Below are 22147 nucleotides of genomic sequence, written 5' to 3' on the forward strand. Positions count from 1 at the left end.
CTTGACATAAATCCTCAAGGATGATCGGTTCAGCTTAAACCTTCTATTTGATTTGATATTTTTGGACAACCCTTGTATTTGCAAAAGCTATTTGTTTGTCAAAATTCTGCACAGGATTTGATTCTAAATAGCTGAATATTATTGATCCGTTGAAATGAAAAGCGATAAATCGTTCCGGGGAAAAGATAGTCTGCTTGCACCCTCTAACTAATACGTTCGAATTTGTGCTTTACAGCGGTACCAGCGGTTTTGTCTTTTTTTATATAGGGAAAAGTAACCTCGAATTTTTTTCTTCGGGGAATACTTTTATCAATTATTGATAAATTTTCGGCGATTATATCTGGCGACTGAAATATAATTTTTGAAAAGAAATTCCACAGTCATAATGCTGTGAGATCAAAGAATCTCTCTCATGAAAATGTTAATTGTGGCATTTTATCAGATTTTCATTTTCTTCCTCTTGATTTTCCACTTTCATTTTTGATACTTTTAACTGTTTTCTTATTGGTAGAATTCCATTCTTGAACATCTTTTCAACTAGCAGAGGCCACTAAATCATTCGAATTCTACCAAAAGTTATAGCCGTTTTTCTCTCGGCTTAAAGTTTTATTGGGACAGACTTAAAGATAAATTTTAACCCTTTGCCAGCGATGCATTACTATTGCTGTACAAACTGTAAATCTCTTCCATGCTGAAATTTCAATTTTTAGTACTCAATTTTCAAAACAAGTGGCATTAATGGTCTACTAATCTCGTTTAAAATAAATCATTTGAGACTGCATAATCTTGAATCTACCTTCCGTTAATCTTCGTGCTCAACTTGTCTAATCTCGACGATAAAAGTTGGCTTAACAAGAAAATTACTAATTAGTCCGGGAGCCAAAACCAAAAAATGGCATTTTGCTTAACCCAAGATTCTACAGGATAAACTATTCATTTTTGGAATCCTCAACTATCCTAGTTTTGGAAATGGTCGGTCCCCAAAGCTAACTCCTGGTCAATTTTTCATACTGGGCCCGAGTTTAGGGGGTACTTTTTACCCTTTGTAAGGATTTGTTAAGGAGAATGCCATTCCAGGGATGATATAATTTGCTGTATCTAGTCAATCAGTTGACCAATTGCTTTGAAACTTTGCAAAAAGTTTCAAGGTAGGCTGATGATTATTTTCGGCAAAAAATTTTTGTGAAAAATTATTTTTATAGGTTTGCCTGGGGAAAAAAAGGGAAAATTTGGGTATTTTAACTAAATTTTGACCTTTTTTAAGTCTGGGACCTACCCAAACAACTTTTAATGAGACACAAACTAGGTGTCATGATAGACTTTGATGCAATACATCAGAAAAATTTCAAACAGACGGTATTTAGTATTATTTCAGGGCTGCAGGGGGTAAAATTGCCCATTGTTATGGGTTTTTACCTTATTTGAGCAATTTTCACCACTAATCTTGGTTAAAACGTCATCAAAAATAGTTTTAACTTGATTTTCGTGTAATAAATCCTGAAAGATTACAATGCTGACTTAAAACTAACAAAACCAGGGTGCAAATGGACAAACCAGGGGGTAAAAATGCCAATTTTAGGCGATTTGTATCGTTTTTGGACCTATTTCACCCATAAAGCGGTTAATTATGGTGTACCAATTTTATTTCTGACCACTGAAACAAGGATCATTTTGTAGTAGGAGCAATGGGAAAGTTATTTGTGGTTTTCATTGTCTGTAATCAGGGTCACTGTGGGCAAATCAGGGGGTAAATACACCACTTCTTGGTAGTTGTTGCCTGAATTTGGATGTTTTTATTGTATGGTAGCCTCATATTTATCAAATTCCAGAGCTGTTTCGAAAACTGTACGTAACATTTGTCAGACCACACTTAGAATACGCCCAAGTTATCTGGTCACCAAAACTGAAAAAACACGCGAGATTGATAGAAGGTGTTCAGCGACGCGCATTTAAAACAGTTGAGACATGTGGACAGCTAAGCTATGAAAATCGAATGCAAAGAATCGGAATAACTAGTCTAAAATACAGACGCGAGGTAAGTGACATGTTTGAGATCTTTAAACATCTAAACTACTATGACAAATCTTGCATCCCTAAGAAATGTAACCAGCGAGGGAGACCTATGAGAACGCACGACTCTGAATTAGTAGTAATCTTTGAAAACGATGGTGTTCGTGGTCCGCAGAGTAACTCCCTATACTATCGGGGCATTAAGCAGTGGAATAGTTTGCCTTCAAAAGTAGTCAACTCATCCTCAGTGGAAGAATTTAAAGAGACCCTTAGTGTGGCCTGGAAAGCTAAAAAGTTTGAATATGATTGAAAGTGTCACTATTGTTGCATACCTGTCTATATTATAACAATGTAAATAATTAACCCAAAATGTATGAGCGATTCATAGAGGCCCATGTGTCCGCACGTTGGCCTGCGAAATTTGTAAAACAATATTATTATTATTATTAAATTTTGAGATGGAAACCAGTCATATACTCTTCAGTCATTTCTTTTAGCTCTGAATAGCAATATAGTGGAATTTCAAAGCAAAAACTGACAAAATTACGTCAAAAAATGTTATAATTTGGCCATAACTTAAGTTAAATCCGTCATTATTTTGTGTAGGTTGTCAACAAAAGTACTAAGAAATGACTGAAGGGTATATAACTGGTTTCCATCTCAAAATTTCATAAATTTGAGGCTACCATGCAATAAAAACATCCAAATTCAGGCAACAACTACCAAGAAGTGGTGTATTTACCCCCTGATTTGCCCACAGTGACCCTGATTACAGCCAATGAAAACCACAAATAACTTTCCCATTGCTCCTACTACAAAATGATCCTTGTTTCAGTGGTCAGAAATAAAATTGGTACACCATAAAACCGCTTTATGGGTGAAATAGGTCTAAAAACGATAAAAATCGCCTAAAATGGGCATTTTTACCCCCTGGTTTGTCCATTTGCACCCTGGTTTTGTTAGTTTTAAGTCAGCATTGTAATCTTTCAGGATATATTACATAAAAATCAAGTTAAAACTATTTTTGATAACGTTTTAACCAAGATTAGTGGTGAAAATTGCTCAAATAAGGTAAAAACCCATAAAAATGGGCAATTTTACCCCCTGCAGCCCTGAAATAATACTAAATACCGTCTGTTTGAAATTTTTCTGATGTATTGCATCAAAGTCTATCATGACACCTAGTTTGTGTCTCATTAAAAGTTGTTTGGGTAGGTCCCAGACTTAAAAAGGGTCAAAATTTAGTTAAAATAACCAAATTTTCCTTTTTTTCCCCCAGACAAACCTATAAAAATAATTTTTCACAAAAATTTTTTGCCGAAAATAATCATCAGCCTACCTTGAAACTTTTTGCAAAGTTTCAAAGCAATTGGTCAACTGATTGACTAGATACAGCAAATTATATCATCCCTGGAATGGCATTTTCCTTAACAAATCCTTACAAAGGGTAAAAAGTACCCCCTAAACTCGGGCCCAGTATGAAAAATTGACCAGGAGTTAGCTTTGGGGACCGACCATTTCCAAAACTAGGATAGTTGAGGATTCCAAAAATGTATAGTTTATCCTGTAGAATCTTGGGTTAAGCAAAAGTGCTTATTTAAGGAGATATAGGATTTGGCTCCCGGACTAAATATACTGCCTTTACCAACAAGTTTTAAGAACATAGAAATCAATTCAGTCAGGAAAAGATTTTCCTTTTGCGGTTACCATAGAACATTATGTTTCAACACCCATCTCCAGCTTAATCGATAATACCAAAAAATACATTTAACGACATATTTTGAAGCATATTTTCCGAACTCGAATTTACTACTTGCCTGCCTGCATGAAAATCAAATCAAAGTTTGACTTTTTATAAAATTGACCCTGTGAGGACACACCAAAGATTTTTTTAAACGCTGCAATATTTTACGAGAGTAACATATGGTGAACACAACCATGGGTGTTAATAGCCCCTGTATCAACACAAATATTTGGATTTTTCACGTCCTCTGGAAATAAAGACCAGCACCACCGTACAATGTACGGCTGTGTCGAGGGTCGTACATAAAGATAAAAGTAAACCATTTTCTCATATGTACACATAAGTGTAAACACCAAAACATCAATTACAGCAATATTCTTTAATTGATTTCAAGTTACACGTAGAAACCCCTTCCCGTTATGTTTTGAGTAGCCAAAAGATCTGGCTCTTCTCCGCTAAACTGTTGGGCAGATTACACCATACCTCATCTCATAGCGTTATTAAGTGACACAGTTATAAGTTTTTTTCTGAAAAATTGTCTTTTTATCTCTTTGATAAATGTTTTGTTTTTAGACAGGATAGAGAATTCCCAAAAGTCCATTACGCCTAAAATAATTAGTCTCTCGATATTTGGCCTTTGATACTTTGCTATCTCTTTTTTGTTTCTTAAAATATTAATGGGTACTGCAAGAGCCCAACAATTTGATGAAGTGTTTCTACATTATGCATACTTTCGATGCATAAAAACTGAAAAATGTCCGTGTCTACTAAAATCTAGCCTGGGAATCCAAGCGTTAAACTTTTTTCACAGTCTAGTTTATGATATTTTTGCTGCTGGTTTAACGCTTGGTGCAGGTAACTCGCCTGCAGGGGCATTTTCCCCTGCAATGCAGGTTCGGCCTGATTGGCCAGCTTTCGGCGTATTACTTAGCAGTACTTTCGCGCGCATTTTGATAATTTCGATGCGCGCGCATAATTTATGGAAAAAGCTGACTTTGCAGAAAAAAGGAAAACAAATGAAAATGAAAACATAGATTCATTTAGAAACAAAATGGCTGTTGACTGGAAGTCTAAATACATGTGGCTGATGTTTTGATGTGGTTTTTAGTAGTTTTAAAAGTCTTTAGAGCACAAGAAAGAGTTTTTATGGTAAGTTGATTATGTGTGTTTGCCTGGGTTTCCAAAGTTCAGAAAGTCTGTCAACAAGGGTTCACACACAGACTGTTTATAACATTCTGTGTCAGACTAATCTACCTGCACCAAGCTCTATAATTTTAGAACTTTGTGAGGTGAGGTATTTTTTGTTTTTTCTAAAATTATGAGCTTGGATTCCCAGGCTAACTAAAATCATGATAAAGTTGAATTGCATGATATATCTTTACGATAAACTTTCATTAACAAATTCCATTGCCTATTGCCGTAAATTCTCGTGTTTGGTTTTGTTATAAACTATGGCGAATGGATTTAACAATCGGCTTTACTTAATAATTTATCAATAATTCAGGTCAATTTCCACCTAGAACTCTTGACAGTGAATCATTGACTCTCCGACTAAACATGTATAATGAATTATTGGTTGTACTTTCGACATTTCAGACTTGAAGGTTTGAATACACCTGTCTCACAGCCGCGGTAGAACTTTTTCCCTCAATGGGGATAAAAATTCCTATTGAAGCCCAATAAGAGATTCTATTGTTCAAAGGTTAAGAAATCCAATGGGGATGGTTTAGGAGTGCAATTTTTTAAACATTGAATTTCGAGTTGGAATGAAATTATAGTCAATTTCTCAGTGGGGTTGAAATTCCAGGGTATTTTCCCGCCGGCGATGAAATCTTTGCCAAATTTTATCAGTGTGGTGACACAGGGGTGTGTTTGAAATTGTCTTAAACTATGTATTACTATATACACTATGGAGTCAGTAAGGATATTTTGAAGAGAACTCATTTCATTGATTACTGTATCATAATTGTAAAGTTGTGATAATACATAGAATGATTGTATGAGGATTTTATTTTGTCCGCTTGTTTTGGGACATGACTCTATGAAATGATATATAACTTATACTTATAACTTTTGCTTGCTTAACATGGGGACAATATTGCTCTCCGTCTTTGATTCATTGAACAGAAATATCATTGAGACATGCGCGAAAAAATTCTTATAGTCCGTCCTCACAGGTCAATTTCGGAGAAAACTGTGTTGCCCATGGTGAAAAACAGGAACCTCTGTGGCAAATTTCAGTATTTTTTCCAGGGTAAAAACTTTATGTATTGTAACGGACCATCATAATTGATTTTAAAGAGAATACAGTACGTAATATAGAGAATTATCTCATTCTGCTCTTTCTTTACTTTTCACAGTGCACAACCGTCTCAGTACTGAGTGATTTAGTGTGATAACATATGTTTGTGCTGTGAATGGCAATATCACGAAGGAAAAAGTTCTTCGGCAAACTGTTCGTTGAATCTATACTTAGATTTAATTACTTAAAGTGTTACGTTGGTTTACTGTGACCTAAGCTTGCCATGATTGTATATCGTTATATTTCTAAAAGTAAAATTTCCACCTAATCTTTTTTTCAATAAAAACCTTGAAATAGTATTTGACTTTATTGCGAAAGATTTGTCTCTCATTTCAAAATTATTAGAAAAGTCTTTTTCTTTAGCTACAGAAATTTTTGCTTGAAGCTCAACTGGTCTAAAGCTTGGAATGAATTCCAAGTCCATATGGTAAAATACCATTAAATTGTCAAAATCGCTGACCTTCCAAAATTATGGTCAACACCCATGCCACAGTCAATCAAAATATCAAATGTCCGATAAAATGAAGGCCTAAATGCTGCGGTGGAACATGGCGTTCTAACTGCCGTACTTTCCTTTAAGGAGAATCTAAATTCTTGTAATTTATAAAGATCCAATGAAAATAGAATCTTTTTATATAAGAACAATATAATTTTACAAGAACTTTGAGACTCAAAAATATCAAAGAACAAGAAAAATAAGAACAATTTAAAGGACAATGCTGAGTTATATTTTAAGCAAATTAAGGGTCAAATTAGGAAAAATAGGGTACTATACCTAAATCATATCAGCTTTTTACACTAGCATAATTTTAGGCTCGAAGTACAAATAAGAATAAGGACAGCTTGGTATCATCAAAAGAATTTTGGTTCTTATAAAAAAAGAGTGTATTTTCAAACTTTTAGCCATTTTCCTTTTGGGGATGTTATTTGGTTGTGCGTATATAATAAAATTCGATTGTGTTTTTGTCACTGGAGACGAATTCTTCAGGCTGGGAAAAGATAGGCGTTCTCCATTAAACATTTTTAATGGCCCATTTCTAAGTTATGATGACATACAATCGTGGTCAAAACTGGTGTCCAATAACCCTTTTCTACCGACAAGTCCCCCCTCTCCCCCCAAAATCAATGTTGGAGTTGAATTTTTGCACGTTCACAAGACTCAACATCAACACTGATATTGGGGACAAACAGTTCTGTCCAGGATTGTAGAGAGTAACATATTAAAAAGTGTGAAAAGAAGGTTGATCGCGTCAAATGAATTCAACTAAATAATTCAGATGCGATACACGCTTTTTTTTTTATAAGAATGGTGTAAATCCATTTCATCATTGATATTCTTAAAATTTTTGGGAAAATCATCCTAAAATATTCTTACAGCATTCTTATTACTTGGGGGTAATTGGCAATTTATAATTTAGAATGCTCTAAAAATGACATTCTTTGCTTGAATAGCAAAATTCCATGATGATGATATTCTTAGCATATTCTTAATTTTTTGGCCATTTTCATCAGGGACATTCTTATAAAGTGTATTCTTATAAAAAAAAAAGCGTGTATTGCACTGCAAAGATTCTTTTGAAAATCTTTGGAAAATAAGAAGAAAATCGAAGTAAAGTTGATGGTTTTTAGCGGCAATATAAAAATGTTCGTTGAAAAGATTTTGAATTAAAAATAGTATTCACAGTACAAAAATAATACACGGGTTTCGAATTAAATCTGGCGCGAGAGAAAAAATCAAGTAAATAAAAGGAGCGATAAGGGGAAATGCCTTATAAAAGGTTGATAGATTTCCTTTCTTCTCTTTTGAAAGCCAGGTGTTCATTCAAAAGATGTTTTTCTTTTAAAGTTTTGAAGTTCAATATTATCCACACTTCTATGAGGTTTGTGAGCATTCTTGAGCTCTCCAACTAGCTTAGGTAAGCAAAATAGGCGAAATATAGCAAAAATAGCATTTTTTACCCTCTGAAACGTTGAAAATTGCCAGTAATGACAACGTAACCTTAATTTTCTTAACGATTTCGATTAAGTCCAACATTTTCTATGTTTTTGTCGAGTTTTTGAGTATTTTAAAGCGTGTAATTTGTTAAAGAGGGTCAAAACAGGCCAAAAATAGGCAAAAACGGCTTCTTTTTACCCGTTCTTCTCCTTGCGAGCCCCTGGAAAACATTTTTCGAAGTTTTTGTTTTACTACTTCTTTTGAGTATATTTACCAAGTTTCAAGACATTTCCATGGCTTAGATAAAAAGATATGAGCTGATGTTACTGACATAAAACGGCTTCTCAATAGTAATTCCTTACCCGAGCTCTTTTAGGACCCCCTAATTCAAAAGCCCCCTTAAAATGCTATTTATCTCTTCATTCCATAAACTGGATGTTGAGGAGCACGGAAATCGTATAGAAAGTTACTACCCCTCTAGGTTGGCGCTACCCGGCACTCAGAAGCTGGTCTAAAAACACATGGCTTGAAGCTGTATGGAGGTTCGCTGCCATTGAGAATAGGGAATACTACTACATAATTCAAAAATAGTTGGACAGTAGGGTCTTTTCTGATACTCATAACTCTTTCTGTGTTTATTTTCATGACTTCTTGTAAGCAAATTTTTTGTTCGTCTTGAAATTCTCTTTCTTTTGATATATAATACTTGTATATTTGAACAACTTTTTTTTCAGACATATTTTCCGGACATGTCCGGTTTTAAACTGTCCGAAAAAGTGGTTTCCCCTGTCCGGATTGATGGGGCTTTTTTTTTGGTAACTCAGTATACCCTAAAGAACATCTGTGCCAATTTTCAGCTTGATGGCAATTTTGTCCGGGTTGTGGTGAAATTTCAACTAATTCTACCTGACTAAACGTGTTTCATGTTTCTCCTAGTTTTATGTCTGGAATGATACAAAATTAAAATCAGTTTATGTTTTATCCTTCCAGAAAATTACAAAATTGTAAAACAGTATTAAACTGTCTATCTTGCTTCTATTAGCGAGTTTATGTATGTGTGTTTTTCAGCGACGGAGACGGTAAGGTTCTAATTTGAGTAGATCCTGACCAGCTGAGGACAACGGTAAATCAGCACTTTTACCGTCCTCGATTTTGCGGGGCGGAATTGCGGGTTTTTCCAAATCGCTTCAGTCACTCTACCGTCCTCAAAAGTGCAAATACATAAACTCGGTAGTATTTTCCACACGGCCACCCGAAACATTGGCAAAAATTGACATATTTTTATCCAACCTCTATGTGTACTGACCTCTCATAAAACCCTTGACTAAGCTATATCCGCCATCTTTGATCGGAGTTTTTTTGAAAAATCTTCTCGCCGAGAAGCCACCACTGCATTCTAATTTTGCATGAGGTCAAAGACGCGATATCAAAGTTCGATTAAGCGCGATTTAAAACCCAAATCAAATATAGTGCAAAAAATAGGGTACCTTTCAAAAAGTACGCAATAATTTTGGTTGGACGGGGTTGAGAAACATATAAAACTTCAGGACCTACAGAATAAATTGGGTAAGTCTAACGAAAAGTAAAAAGCAGTTTTACCTGGTTTTACCGACGCGACGAAGAGGATTTCCAGGGTTTCAGAACAAAATATTTTTCTTTCGCTCTCCCTGTCCTAGTAAGGAGTGCAAAATTTGATTTTCCCAATCACTTATGCAGTTTACTGCCTGGTACAATATTCAGGTCAAAATTATTGCAGGAATAATCCAAAAAGTTTCTTTATAAATTACAATCTTAGCATTCAAGATATGGCGGTAATGACACCACCAATACTATCGATAATGGATTTAAACAACCACGCTCTGCGATTAAAGCACCGAAACAATCACGCCCTATGATCGAAGTATCTGGATTCACCATTAAGATATGCCCGTTTATGTTGTTTTGTATTCCCGGAATATCAAAATGTACCAAAAATCTCCACTGTCTAAAGTGTTGTGGTATAGACTACACATGCCATTTTGGAAATTATTTCATTTGGTCCAAATTTACGAGAAATAAAGTTGGTATCTGTGTACGTGGAGACATAACATGGAACTGAATCCTCTCACAAAGTCTGGGAAAAACATTTCATACTATTACTAACATATATGATATTAAATTTTAGAAAAATTATTCTTTGAAACTAAAAGATTCATCTTGTCTTTAACACTTGTCTTTCCACTACATGGGAAGAAATGGCAACTGTATTGCCTTAACGGCAAATATTTCCCGAACAGGAAACTAAAAATAACCCGAAAAGGAAAGAACTTCTTCTCATTTCGGAGTTGCCTGTTTTGAGATTCAAATTTTAAAACAAATTTGATCAGTCAAATCGGAAAGTTGATTTTTGTAAACAAAGAAAAAGTTGCCAGTTTTTGATGTAAAAATACTGAAAAAAAATGATGAAAAAATGCCAAAATTGCCAAATCGGGAAACTCTAGCCTCTAGAAGTGGGAAAACATAGAAATTAGAATCCAATATCCGGTGGATTTTTTAACTACACGGTGAAAGGTATTTATTCTCCCTCTTTTACAATAGGCATCAGTTTTTTGGAGTGCACAGAGGTCACATTTCCGATCAGGAAACTGGTTAACTTCCTGATTCGGAAAGACTATCCATTTCGGTAAGTTTTTCATTTCCCGTTTGGGAAATATTTCCCGTTAAGGCAATAGTTTTCATTTCTATGTAGTGGTTCCGACAACCCTATTCATACTAGGCTTTTAGGAGCAGTTCAAAACTAGGGGGGATGTTCCTGTACCACCCCTTAACTTTTAATATAGTTCTTTTGGATGAAATTTGGCACACATAATCCTTGTCATATAAGGCAACTTTTGACAAAAGATTATTTTTCATGACGTCACTCATTATGCCCAAAGTGAGCAAAAACTAAAAATTCCCTTTGTTCTTATATATAGCGATTGTATTCCAGCAGTAGCTTTAGAAAAAGTTGCCCGAGTCTAATTGCTTAATATTTTATCCAAAAATTTTCAATAAATTACGGTTTTAACGACATATTTGACATAAAAATTATATTTACATTAAGTCAATTATTATGACACCTTACTGTCAGAAATGCCATCTTAGGCAAGGTGTGAAAATTTCTAGGTGTCAAAGTTTTTTATTATTTTGAAGCTAAATAAAAGTTAGAAATTTACAGAAAATTTCATGCCAAATATTATTTCAGGACCCCCGAACAGAGACAGACCCCCCCCTTGTACGAATAGAATCAAACTAGCCGTCACCGATTTCAGTCAGGAAGAAAAGACTCTTTGTTCTTTTATATAAGAACTAGAAAATCTTAATTATAACACCCCCTGTCTTAAAGCCCCGGTGGAACTCTTTCCTACAACGAGGATAAAAATGTGTATCGAAATCCCAATGGGGATTGGACATTTTATTGTTCCAGGTCAAAAAATCCAGTGGGGATGTTTTTGAAGTACAATCTTTCCCATTGATTTTTGAATGAGGATGAAATCAAAGTCAATTTCCTAGTTGGGCTGGAATTGTAAGGTATTTTTTCCAGATGGGACGAAATGATTTTAGCCAAATTTTCCAGTGAGTTGGGGGCTTCACCGGTTTTGTAGAACAAGGGTGTTTTTTAGGCAGAATCCTTCAGATAATTTCCTTGGGCAGTTGCCACTCCTAGAAATTCATCTCCGAGGACAATTTCATATGAAATAAAATATTTCCACAAACAGCTGTGTTTTTAAGATGATATTACCCACTTCCCATGCTTAGTCTTTTGAAGTTGTTATATCTAGCACCCTGTAAATAGGAGCCATGACTTTACAGGTCATAAAAGTGAAATTACAACATTCTAGAACAATGTTTAAATCAAAGAAAGTTTGTTAATTTGGCCAGTTGGGTCCTCCTTCAACTCCTTAACTTATTGCGTTCATGCGATCTATTATTTTGCTCCCACATTCAAAAGCTATATGTTTTCACGATATCAGCCACCTTAGATTGAAGAAAATAAGCCCAATTATCTACCAATATCCAAATATTTCTCATATTTGAAAACATTGTTGAGAGTTTCGCACACAATTTTGAACTACTACTAAAGTAAAGTGAAAGGAAAAAAGACTTTTGGCAGACTTTATAACTAAAACAGTTGACTAAATCTGAGGTTATAAGAAAAGGATGGAATTTTTCAAGGATTCAATTTCTATCTGTCTGATTGTGATCTTGTTGGTTACAATTTCATTTTCGAAGGTAAATTTTTTTTGAAATTTTTCTTTTTTTTCCATTGCCATGTTTATCGTAAATCATAGATCCTTTAAAACACCCCTTCTCACAGACCCGGTAGGATTTTCTTAGCCAGTTGAGGTAAAAAAAACGAACCAAAACTCGATGGGATTGATATTCCCATATTTTAGCTTCAGATTTCAATTCCATAGTTTTCAAGTCAATAAATTCAGGGAAAAGTCGCATAATATTTTACAATGAGGATTGGTTTGATGATTATTACTATCCATATAGCGGTCATTAAGTAAGCCATTAAAGGTTCGAACGACGGGCGGTATTGAAAGGTTTTGTGACTCAAATTGTCATACCCACGCTGAGGAAACTAAAGCGCCAGGCCTCAGAGGGCTGAAATATCATTAACCGCCCGGGTATAGGGCAATAACGTCATTTGCAGCCTACTTGGAATTGGATTGAAGTCGTTGTATTAAAGCGAAGAGACTAAAATAAAGTCAGAAAAAAAACACTTTTTGGTCATTTGCGGCCCGCTCGCAAGGTGCTAAAAATTTTTTGAAGAGATTGCATTGAAGCGGAAAGACTTGGTTGACGCTAGAAAAAAAACGTTGTTTGAATGTCCGATATGAATAATAATAGTAATAGCGTCAATTTTTCGTTCGTAGTTGTCATTAATTCTGCCCTTGCAGTTTGATTATTAGCCCTCTAGTGCCAAATGACACCATCGGGCGAATAATCAAACTACGGGGGCAGAAAATAACAACAACGACCTCACACTGAACGCTATTGTTATATTATCATTCTGATTTAGAGTATTATTCAAGAGGATGAAGAGCTGGTGAAAAGGAAAGATATTATCAACAATCACGAAGATGAAGAAGTATCAAACACATTGGATCGGCGATCATCTCGTTGCGATTTATCGATCTCAGCCTGTATCCCAGGTGTCGTGTCATCGTGCAGAACAAACGATCAATGCCGTGCGTGTTGTGGTAGTGTTGAATATATGTGTCTCTACGGAATGTGTTGTAGAGACTCTAACGTGATTAATTTTAGAAAGCTTTAATTTAATAAAAGAAAAGATCATCACGTTATAATAATTTAAACTTCGACAAAATCTTAGATTCGATTCCTTTTTTAGCAATCAAAAAATTTCAGTTTTTGGATTTGGACACGGTACCCCCCCCCCATACCATCACTGAAAAAAATATTGCAGACTTTTAAAGATCTATAAAAACTCTAAACAGACTTTCAAAACTATTTTTAACGTACGCAGTATTTATTTTGATAAAGAGTCTGGTTGACACTTGTACAGTTTCTGCAAAGTCTTCAGTTTTGATGCTATTGTCCGCTGTCGTCCGCTTAGAGGGTCAGTAAACGCGGGAAATACATATGCGCAGAGTCAGGGCGTCAGGGCGGTTTACGGGAACAAATAGTGGCTGTAGAGGTTGGAACAAACGCTGTAAACATCTCCCACCACAGCTTACTCCGCCCCGGGTTAATCACCGATTTCAAATTTATCCCGCTTCTCCTAAACTATTTCTTTTTTTAGTGATCTTGTGTAGACGATAGGATCGTCTAGTTTTGTATATGACCTAAGAATTCAAAGATGGTATTGGATTATAATGATTTTTTCACCTTGTACCGATTTCTTTCTATTTAGGCTAATCTTAAGTTTATGGTTGCTCAATTTCAATAGATTCAAAAGCATCTTGGTGGTTTTCAAAAACTATCAGGGGTGCTGATATGGTGGTGTTCTTGTACTCTGAGAAGTAATTTCTCGAAATAATTTCTTCGAACAGTTGGTGACTTGTTAAAAAAGGGATGGAATTCCTTCCTTCTTTACTCACATTCAAAGAAATGTATTATCAAGATATTAGCCGTCTTAAAGGTTGACGAAATCGAGCCCAATTACGTCTTCAAATATGTTTCTTCAATTTTGGAAGATTTTTCTTAAAAAATAAAACATATTTTTGTGAATCATAAACTCACTTCAGAGTAACTGATTAAGCAAAAGTAGAACAAGAGAGGTCTTTAGCAGATTTCATATTTAAAATATCAAGCAAAACAGTTGACTAAATCTGAGGTTATAAGTAGAAAATGGAATTTTTCAAGGATTCAATTTCTATCTGTCTGATCGTGATGTGTTTAGTTACAATTTCATTTTCGAAGGTAATTTTTCTTTCTTTTTTCTAAGTTTCATTTAGAGCTTTTCCAGCCTTGATCAAGGTTTCGGGTCTTTTTAAAGATAATATACAAAAACGAGGGGTAAATCACTAAAAATTAGGTGTACGAGATTTTCATTTCTTTTTGATTTTTGATTTCTTTTTGATTTCTTTTTGATTTTTGATTTTTTTTTGATTTCTTTTTGATTTTTGATTTCTTTTTGATTTCTTTTTGATTTGATTTTGTGATTTCTTTTTGATTTGATTTTTTTTTGATTCGTTTTGATTTTTGATTTCTTTTTGATTTTGATTTTCTTTTTGCTTTTTGATTTTTGATTTCGTTTTTGTTTTTCCTTTTGATTTGATTTCTTTTTTGATTTCTTTTTTTTTGATTTCTTTTTGTTTCTTTTGTTTTTGATTTTTTTTTGATTTTTTTTATTTTGATTTTTTTGTTTTTTGATTTCTTTTTGATTTCTTTTTGATTTCTTTTTGATTTTTGATTTCTTTTTGATTTCTTTTTTATTTTTGATTTCTTTTTGATTTCTTTTTGATTTTTCAAAAAGGTGTACGTGATTTTTTTCAGTGATTTACCCCTCGTACAAAAAGACATTATTGCCAAGTTTGATCACCCATAGATGTTGCATTTAATAAAAGATACATTCTTAAATAAGTTCATTTATTTAAAGCGGGGGTCTGTTTAAAGCCCTGTTTTAAGGGTAGCAAAAAATGGTCATAGCCAAAGTGAACGAACTTTTAAATTTATAATATGAAGACTTAAAGATGCTACTTTTTTTACAATTTGCTATACAATTTTAAAGAGTATTATTCAAGAGGATGATGAGCTGGTCAAAAAAAACGATATTATCAACAGTCATGAAGATGAAGAAGTATCAAAGACATTGGATCGGCGATCAATATGCGATTTATCGATCTCAGCCTGTATCCCAGGTGTCGTGTCATCGTGCGTAACGAACGATCAATGTCGTGTTTGTTGTGGGAGTGTTGAATATGTCTGTCTCTTGGGAATCTGTTTTGAAGACCGCGGTGTGATATCTATCGCGTCTGCTGGTAGTAAACTTATTGGATAGTGGATCTCAACACCTAATATTATACAAAGCGTTCAAAAAGAATTAGGGAGTTGTTTTTTAAATCATGTTTCCATTACCATGCGAATAATGTATAGATTAAACAAAGAAATATTATTTGATTCCTATTGTTATAACTCCAGTGACAGAAGATATATGAACCTATTGCCTACATAAAATCGGTTCCCTTTTTTTCCGCACTACACTGTATACTATACCGTGTGTTTAGTATCTATATACCTTAAGCGGATAAATTTTGGCGGAGATTAAATTTGGCAAATTTGACGAATTTGGTCAAAAATCGCCAAATTAAATCCCTGCACAAATTTAACGAATTTTTTAAAGAAAACTTAAAGGAAAAAATTTTGGTGGGAATTTAATTTGGAGGATACTAGCTGTATAAATTAAATTTGACGGGAATCTAATTTGGCGGTTGCAGGATATTTTGGGCCAAAAGCGTTATTAAATAAGCAAAAAAACCTGTTTTAAGGCTTGAAATAGTACGAATTTGGGGAATGCGTGAAATGAATTAAATTTGGTGGGAATTTAATTTGGCGGATGGAGGAAAAAATTAATTTTCTTTCCGCCAAGATTTCTTCCTTTGAGGTAGTATTTATATGGAGAATATGCATTTCTTAGTAAAATACCACGTATTTTTTAGCTTACCAGAGACTCATACCTTCCCATTCGCCAAATTAAATCCGCGTTTTTTTTTTACAAAATTGATCATTCGCAAAATTAAATCCCCGACAAAAATTTCGTTTTTGCAAATCGCCAAATTAAATCCATGCCAAAATTACTCCACTTAAGGTGACTCCTTTTTCTTGTAGAAGTGTATAATTATTTATTTTATCCTGAAAAGATCACTTAAATTAAAACAATCTCAATTTCGTATTAAATTACTAAAAGATCTTCGGAGTTTGGTTGGCATCTGAAGAATGCCCTAAATATCATACATAAAACACAAAATTAAACCTTATTCTTATCGGAAACTGGCACACCACTGGCACACCTCTGTATCTCAATGTCTCTCCCCCCCCCCCAAAAAAAAAATTAGGACCTCAAGTAATATTCTCCCAAATCTATCTGAAACCCTTCCCTGTAGCGTTTTGTTTTCGCTACTACTTCTCGTGGCACTTTTATTAGTGGTTATTGTTTCATAAAAAAGACATTTTTGTGGGGGGGGGGTACTAGGGTTGGCGAATGAGGGGTATGTGCGGACGGGACCTCTGAAAACCGACCCTAAGAGAGACTGATTTTTGATGAAAAGGTGACCCTTAGAGAGACTTTTTGAATTTTTTTTTTCGATTTTTGAAAAAAGTCATACCCTTAGAGAGACTTTATTACAATTTTTTCTCTGGAAATCAAAAAATTTCCTAAAAATCCTGAATTTTCCGACCCTTAGAGAGAGACTAATTTAACACTTTCTGATTTTTCCGACCCTTAGAGAGACTGATTTTTGCTGAAAAGGTGACCCTTAGAGAGACTTTTTGATTTTTTTTTTTCGATTTTTGAAAAAAGTCATACCCTTAGAGAGACTTTATTACAATTTTTTCTCTGGAAATCAAAAAATTTCCTAAAAATCCTGAATTTTCCGACCCTTAGAGGGACTAATTTAAAACTTTCTGATTTTTCCGACCCTTAGAGAGACTTTGAAAGGTGAAAAAACCGAACCTTACCGTCCGCACATACCCATCATCCATTTTTGCCTAAGTACTCCCCCAGGGCCTGTTTTTATTAAAAATACGAAAAGTTGAATCCCCCTGTTGAAAATCATTAACACGTCACAAAGTTTATTGCAAAATAGAGTATTACTCCAAGCACATTCCATCAGTCATCATGTAAATTTTTTTGTCAAATTTCTTTTTTCGTTTTCAACGTGGGCAAAAAGATTAATTCATTTAATTAAGGTATTACTTTTTTTATACAACTTTATTTAGTTTAGGATTTTCTGACAGCAGCAGTACAACAAATACTTGACCTCAATACTTTCAGACAAAATTTTAACATTGCTATCGTGATTATATTTTGTGCAAAATCTTGACCGCAAAAAGTATGGGTGGGAATAACATTGTTTGAAGAAACCGCTTTTAAAAAGAAACCGAACTTATTCATAATCAATGAGGTATACAGATAAATCGGTTGTCATGGTGATTATGAAAATTGAGGGTTGTAACGGAGTATACGTCTATCCCAAAAAGGAAAAAAGAGTATTTGATATAGTATAATATTATTAATATCATTATCAATTTAACAAAAAATATAAAAAATAAATTTTTTTAAATGAAAATATTAAAATTCTTTTATTTTTGAATGAAATTTCAATTATTTTATTACCCTCTTTTTTCTTCTTCCATGCACGGACTGATTAGTTACCAACCCACTTGGAAGGCTTATGAAATGAAAGACATTACATTCTTTTAGAAATTTCTGCTCGCATTTATCATAAATACAAACAAATCTACTAGGCAAACCGAAAAAGCCGGGAATAAAGAAGGGTAGTACGGTTTTCCCGAAGGAAATAGCATAGGAAATAATAAATTAAAAATTAAAACTATTTATAACAAATTTACATTTTGCTGAATGGTCACATCATTTAGAATCTTTCAATACACTTTGCCCGTTTATCAATACTCTTAAAATACAACCAGGTATTTTAGTCGTTTCGGGACCTTTAAAGTTTGTTTATGACCAATCAGCAAAAAGTTTTCTAAAGTATACTAAATTTAAACACTTATTCGCTCAGAGTCACTCTATACCTCTGCAGTCCACTTAAATAAAAGTGCTCTATCTTGTTTCTTTTTAAGGTCAAGGTGTTCAAATCAAAGATGCCATCCAAGTTTCGCCCCATTTAGCCCAAATACTTCTTGATATGAAGTTACTTCATATTGGTAACATAATTGCAAGATTAATTTCTTCACTTTTTAACTTGATATGCTGCACATTTAAAGCTCTGTGTTTAGTCAAGCCATGAACCTTTTTTATGTCGAAATGTTATAAACTGAGATTCAAACCGTAATCTCCCTCCTTACATCCAACGGCTAGCATAAAACACTAAAGTGATTAACACCGCAAAACTTAACATCACTTTTCCATCACGAAGCCGCAGTCGCTATTTTTCCATTTGTTTTTGCTGTCGGAATTTCACTTTTGTTTTTATTATTTTTCAAAAGTTCATCATTTGATTCGACACCCCCGGTTGGGTCCCATTCCATGTTATTGGATTTCTTACTACCGGTTCGGGAAATCCCATTGGATTGAGTGTTCGTGGTTTGCTTTTGATCTGAATTATTCTCCTCAGTCTCTGTTACGGGAACAACGGTCAAATCATCGGGGAAATAATCGGATGAACGAGAAACAGATCCTGATGAAGAATCGGAATAATGGTCCCACTCTAAACTAACAATAGAGTTTCTATTTGGAGCTTTTTCTCCATTTTCACGTTCATTTTTCTTCGGTTTCTTTGGTTTTGACTTTTTCGGGGCATCTTTTTCCCCGTTTTTCATTCCGTTCGATTTATCGGATTTCTTTTTCGTTTTCTTTTTGGATGGTTTCGGTTCTGGGACATCCTTCTTTTCGGCTAACGGGAAAAAAGTCGGTCCGCGTGACTTTCTTTCTTCTTCTAATAGGTCCGGTTGTAGTTGTTGTGGCTGCTGTGGTTGTTTTTTGGCTTTTACAGCGTTGTTGGTAGCTGCTAATTTTGACAGTTTGATTGGAGCTTTTTCCTTAGGAAGGCTGTCCACGTCAATAGCGGAGTCCATGTGTACGAAGGAAGGATAATCAGGGGCTACTCCCGACTTTTTTGGGGTTCCATCAGGGGTAGCTTTCGGTGGTTGCCTAGCCTCTCCATCGGTATCATCTAGAAGCGGAGTACTATCTGTAGGGATACCTACACTCCTTCGTTGGGCTGTATCCTCTTCTTTACGGTCTGCTTCCTCTGTTTTGTTGTCTTTATCAATCAAAGGTGTTTCTGCAACGGCATCTCCACCTTGGTCTGAATCAGCTCCATCCTCATTGAAGGAGGTTTCCTTATGTTTGGTAACAGGTGATCGCTCAATCGATTTCGGTGTGAAGAATTTACCACCTTTTCCTTTCTTCTTTTCCTTCTTTTCTTTTTTCTCTTTCTTTTTCTTCGCTTTCTTGGCGGCCTTCAAATCGACCATTTCCTTGACGTCACCATTCGGTTGTTCTTTCTCGTACGTTTCATTGGCTGAATACCTCATGACGTAATCTTCATTGTCACAGATATCACACTGGTCGGGTGGAATACACTCGCATACTTTCAGATCACTATCTTTCTTTTTCGAACATGGCGAATCACGACATAAACAACAACACGTGTTTCGTAAAATGAATATGATTGGTTGAAGTGATACAGGGAAAATGATAGCAACTACTCGAATGACCCTGCGTATTTTCTCCGTAAACAAGTAGTCAAACCAATGCATCGTAACACCGTAACTTCCAACCCATACCAAAAAACATATTATCACCATTAAAAATATGGGTAAACTTGTGTCTCTTCTCTGATTCCCAGTCCTTTTCTTCTTCCTTATTTGGTGATAGGGGAACCTGAGTACTAGACATAGCATCATGAAATAATACAATAGCTCGATCCCAGTTAAAAGCCAGTCTACTGTAGTTTTAGGCTCAAAAACAATACATAAATAATTCCATTTGTCAAGTTTAATCCATGACATAACTGCTAAAACACCTGATAGCATTAACCCTTCTAAAATGTAAACGATGCCTTTGAATATGGCTTCTCGTTCAGTTTCGATATCACCACGAACACTTCGGTGGAAAGTTAACATCAACATAGTCCACACTGAACCACCAAGAGCAAATAATTTGACCGAAGTGAACCCTTGGCAGAATTGATGGTGCCAATAGGTGTGATTTTGTGTCAAATATATTGCCATAGAAAGGCCATAAAAAGCTAACAGTATATTAAAGAACATTAAAGCGATCCCGAAGACGCCGACAAGAGATGATTGAGCCATGGTGCACATACCGATGACGAATATCAAATTGACCAATAAGGTGAAGGCACTAACACCACCAATAATGATGTAATAATAAAAATTACTGTTATCAGCTTCAACTTCGTTTGCATCTCCTACACATATACAAGATGATGTCCCATTGACTGGCATTTTAGTGTCGCCACATGCTTGCCGACACGTTTGATTAATGCCAGGGCTAACTTGGGTATAAAGTTCATTGCGATTAATGTCTTTGATTTCTTTTAGGTTCCATCGATGAAATAATGTAAAATAGTCATCGTTTATGGTGCAATTAATGTGAAAAGAGGTGACGTTAAGTTGAGTATTTGAACTGGTGAAGTTATCGGGACATCCATCAAGTATCCTGAATTTGAGAGGAAGAAAACAATGAAAAATCTATTCAATATGATTTATATGTCACACTCCAAAATGAAAATATTCACCATCTGAAATAATCACCCACAAGTTTTTATTTTACTCTGGTGCACAAAACCTTTCAAGCTTTACATGAACCTTATGGATATTGAATGAATATTGGAAAAATTTTATTTGCCGTTTCGACTTAGCTGAAAAATATTCCCGCCCGAGTACTTCAGAGCAAAGTCGTTTAACTAGCAACGTCCCTTGAGTGTTGATCTAGTTTGTCTTTTTTGAATGAAATATAGCACACGTGATCCTTGTCAGGCAACTGTTGACAATTTTCTTTGTTCGCTCAAAAAACTATTGTTCCCTTGAAATTTTTAGCTGCCCCCCTTAGTTCGAAAAGGGTAAAACATAGATAGTATTCGGTTCTAAGCAAGGAGTACAATAAAAAATTACTAAAAACACACGTTTTTCAAGCGAATTCTCTACTGTTATATTGGATGATTAATATGCACGTTTTCTAGCCAATCAGAGAGATTGTTTACTTGATAAATTTTCATGCATGTTACACGAAATCAAAATAAAGAAATTCATAAAAGGCAGGGAGTTGTTTACATAAAACTTGAGGAAATACTTACAATTTATCGATAGGTTTAGCAAATGGTCCAGTTTGCAGCGCAGTGATATTATTGAAAGGTACTGTGCAGATGACATTCCCTCGTTGGCACGAATGGCAATACTGCCTTGATGGACATATCCCTTGTAAGGGTGAATGGCTTGTGTCACGTGATAGGTATAATAATATTATTAACTTTAGAAGACATTTCATTATGTCTGTAAAATAAAAATGGTTGGATTAGGATGAGAGGACACTGGGAAGGAAAGATAGATCATTTCATTATATACAACAGCCCGGTGTCACAGACCCCTGGCCCAACCCATTGGAAAATTTTGTTAAAATTTCGCCCCGGTGGCAAAAATACCCTACAATTTCAGCCCCACTAGACAATTGACTTTATTTTCAACCCCATCTGAAGTTAAATTGAAAAAAATTACACTACAAAACCATACCCGCTGGATTTTTTTGCTGTGGGAACAATAGAATCTTTATCCCCAAAGGGATTTCAATAGGAATTTTATTCCTCATTGTGGGAAAAAGTTCCACCGGGACTGTGAGACACTAAAGTGCAGAAAAGTTTCCGGCTAACAATTCAAAGATTGAAATAATGCAATTCCAATTACAGTATCAAACATTACCAAAGCATTACCAAAGCTTTATTAACAGATAAAGAAAGTCAAA

General features: G+C 34.8%; 1 protein-coding gene and 1 long non-coding RNA gene across 2 annotated transcripts; one reads left to right on the plus strand and one right to left on the minus strand.

Moving 5' to 3' along the window:
* The first annotated feature begins 12010 nt into the window (after positions 1-12010).
* On the plus strand, positions 12011-13334 carry LOC136822087 (uncharacterized). The gene is made up of 2 exons (XR_010848856.1): positions 12011-12243; positions 13040-13334. It is a non-coding gene; the product is annotated as an uncharacterized lncRNA (long non-coding RNA).
* A 4950-nt stretch (positions 13335-18284) lies between these two features.
* LOC136822123 (uncharacterized) lies at positions 18285-21677 on the minus strand. The gene is made up of 2 exons (XM_067078357.1): positions 21486-21677; positions 18285-20848 (listed from the first exon to the last, which is right to left on the minus strand). The coding sequence occupies exons 1-2, from the start codon at positions 21674-21676 to the stop codon at positions 18574-18576; spliced, it is 2466 nt and encodes an 821-aa protein (XP_066934458.1). The 5' UTR covers position 21677; the 3' UTR covers positions 18285-18573.
* Between the last annotated feature and the right edge of the window lie 470 nt (positions 21678-22147).

This window comes from Clytia hemisphaerica, unplaced genomic scaffold (assembly GCF_902728285.1).
Source record: "Clytia hemisphaerica strain Z4C2 unplaced genomic scaffold, Clytia hemisphaerica genome assembly, whole genome shotgun sequence".
In the NCBI taxonomy this organism is placed as follows: domain Eukaryota; kingdom Metazoa; phylum Cnidaria; class Hydrozoa; order Leptothecata; family Clytiidae; genus Clytia; species Clytia hemisphaerica.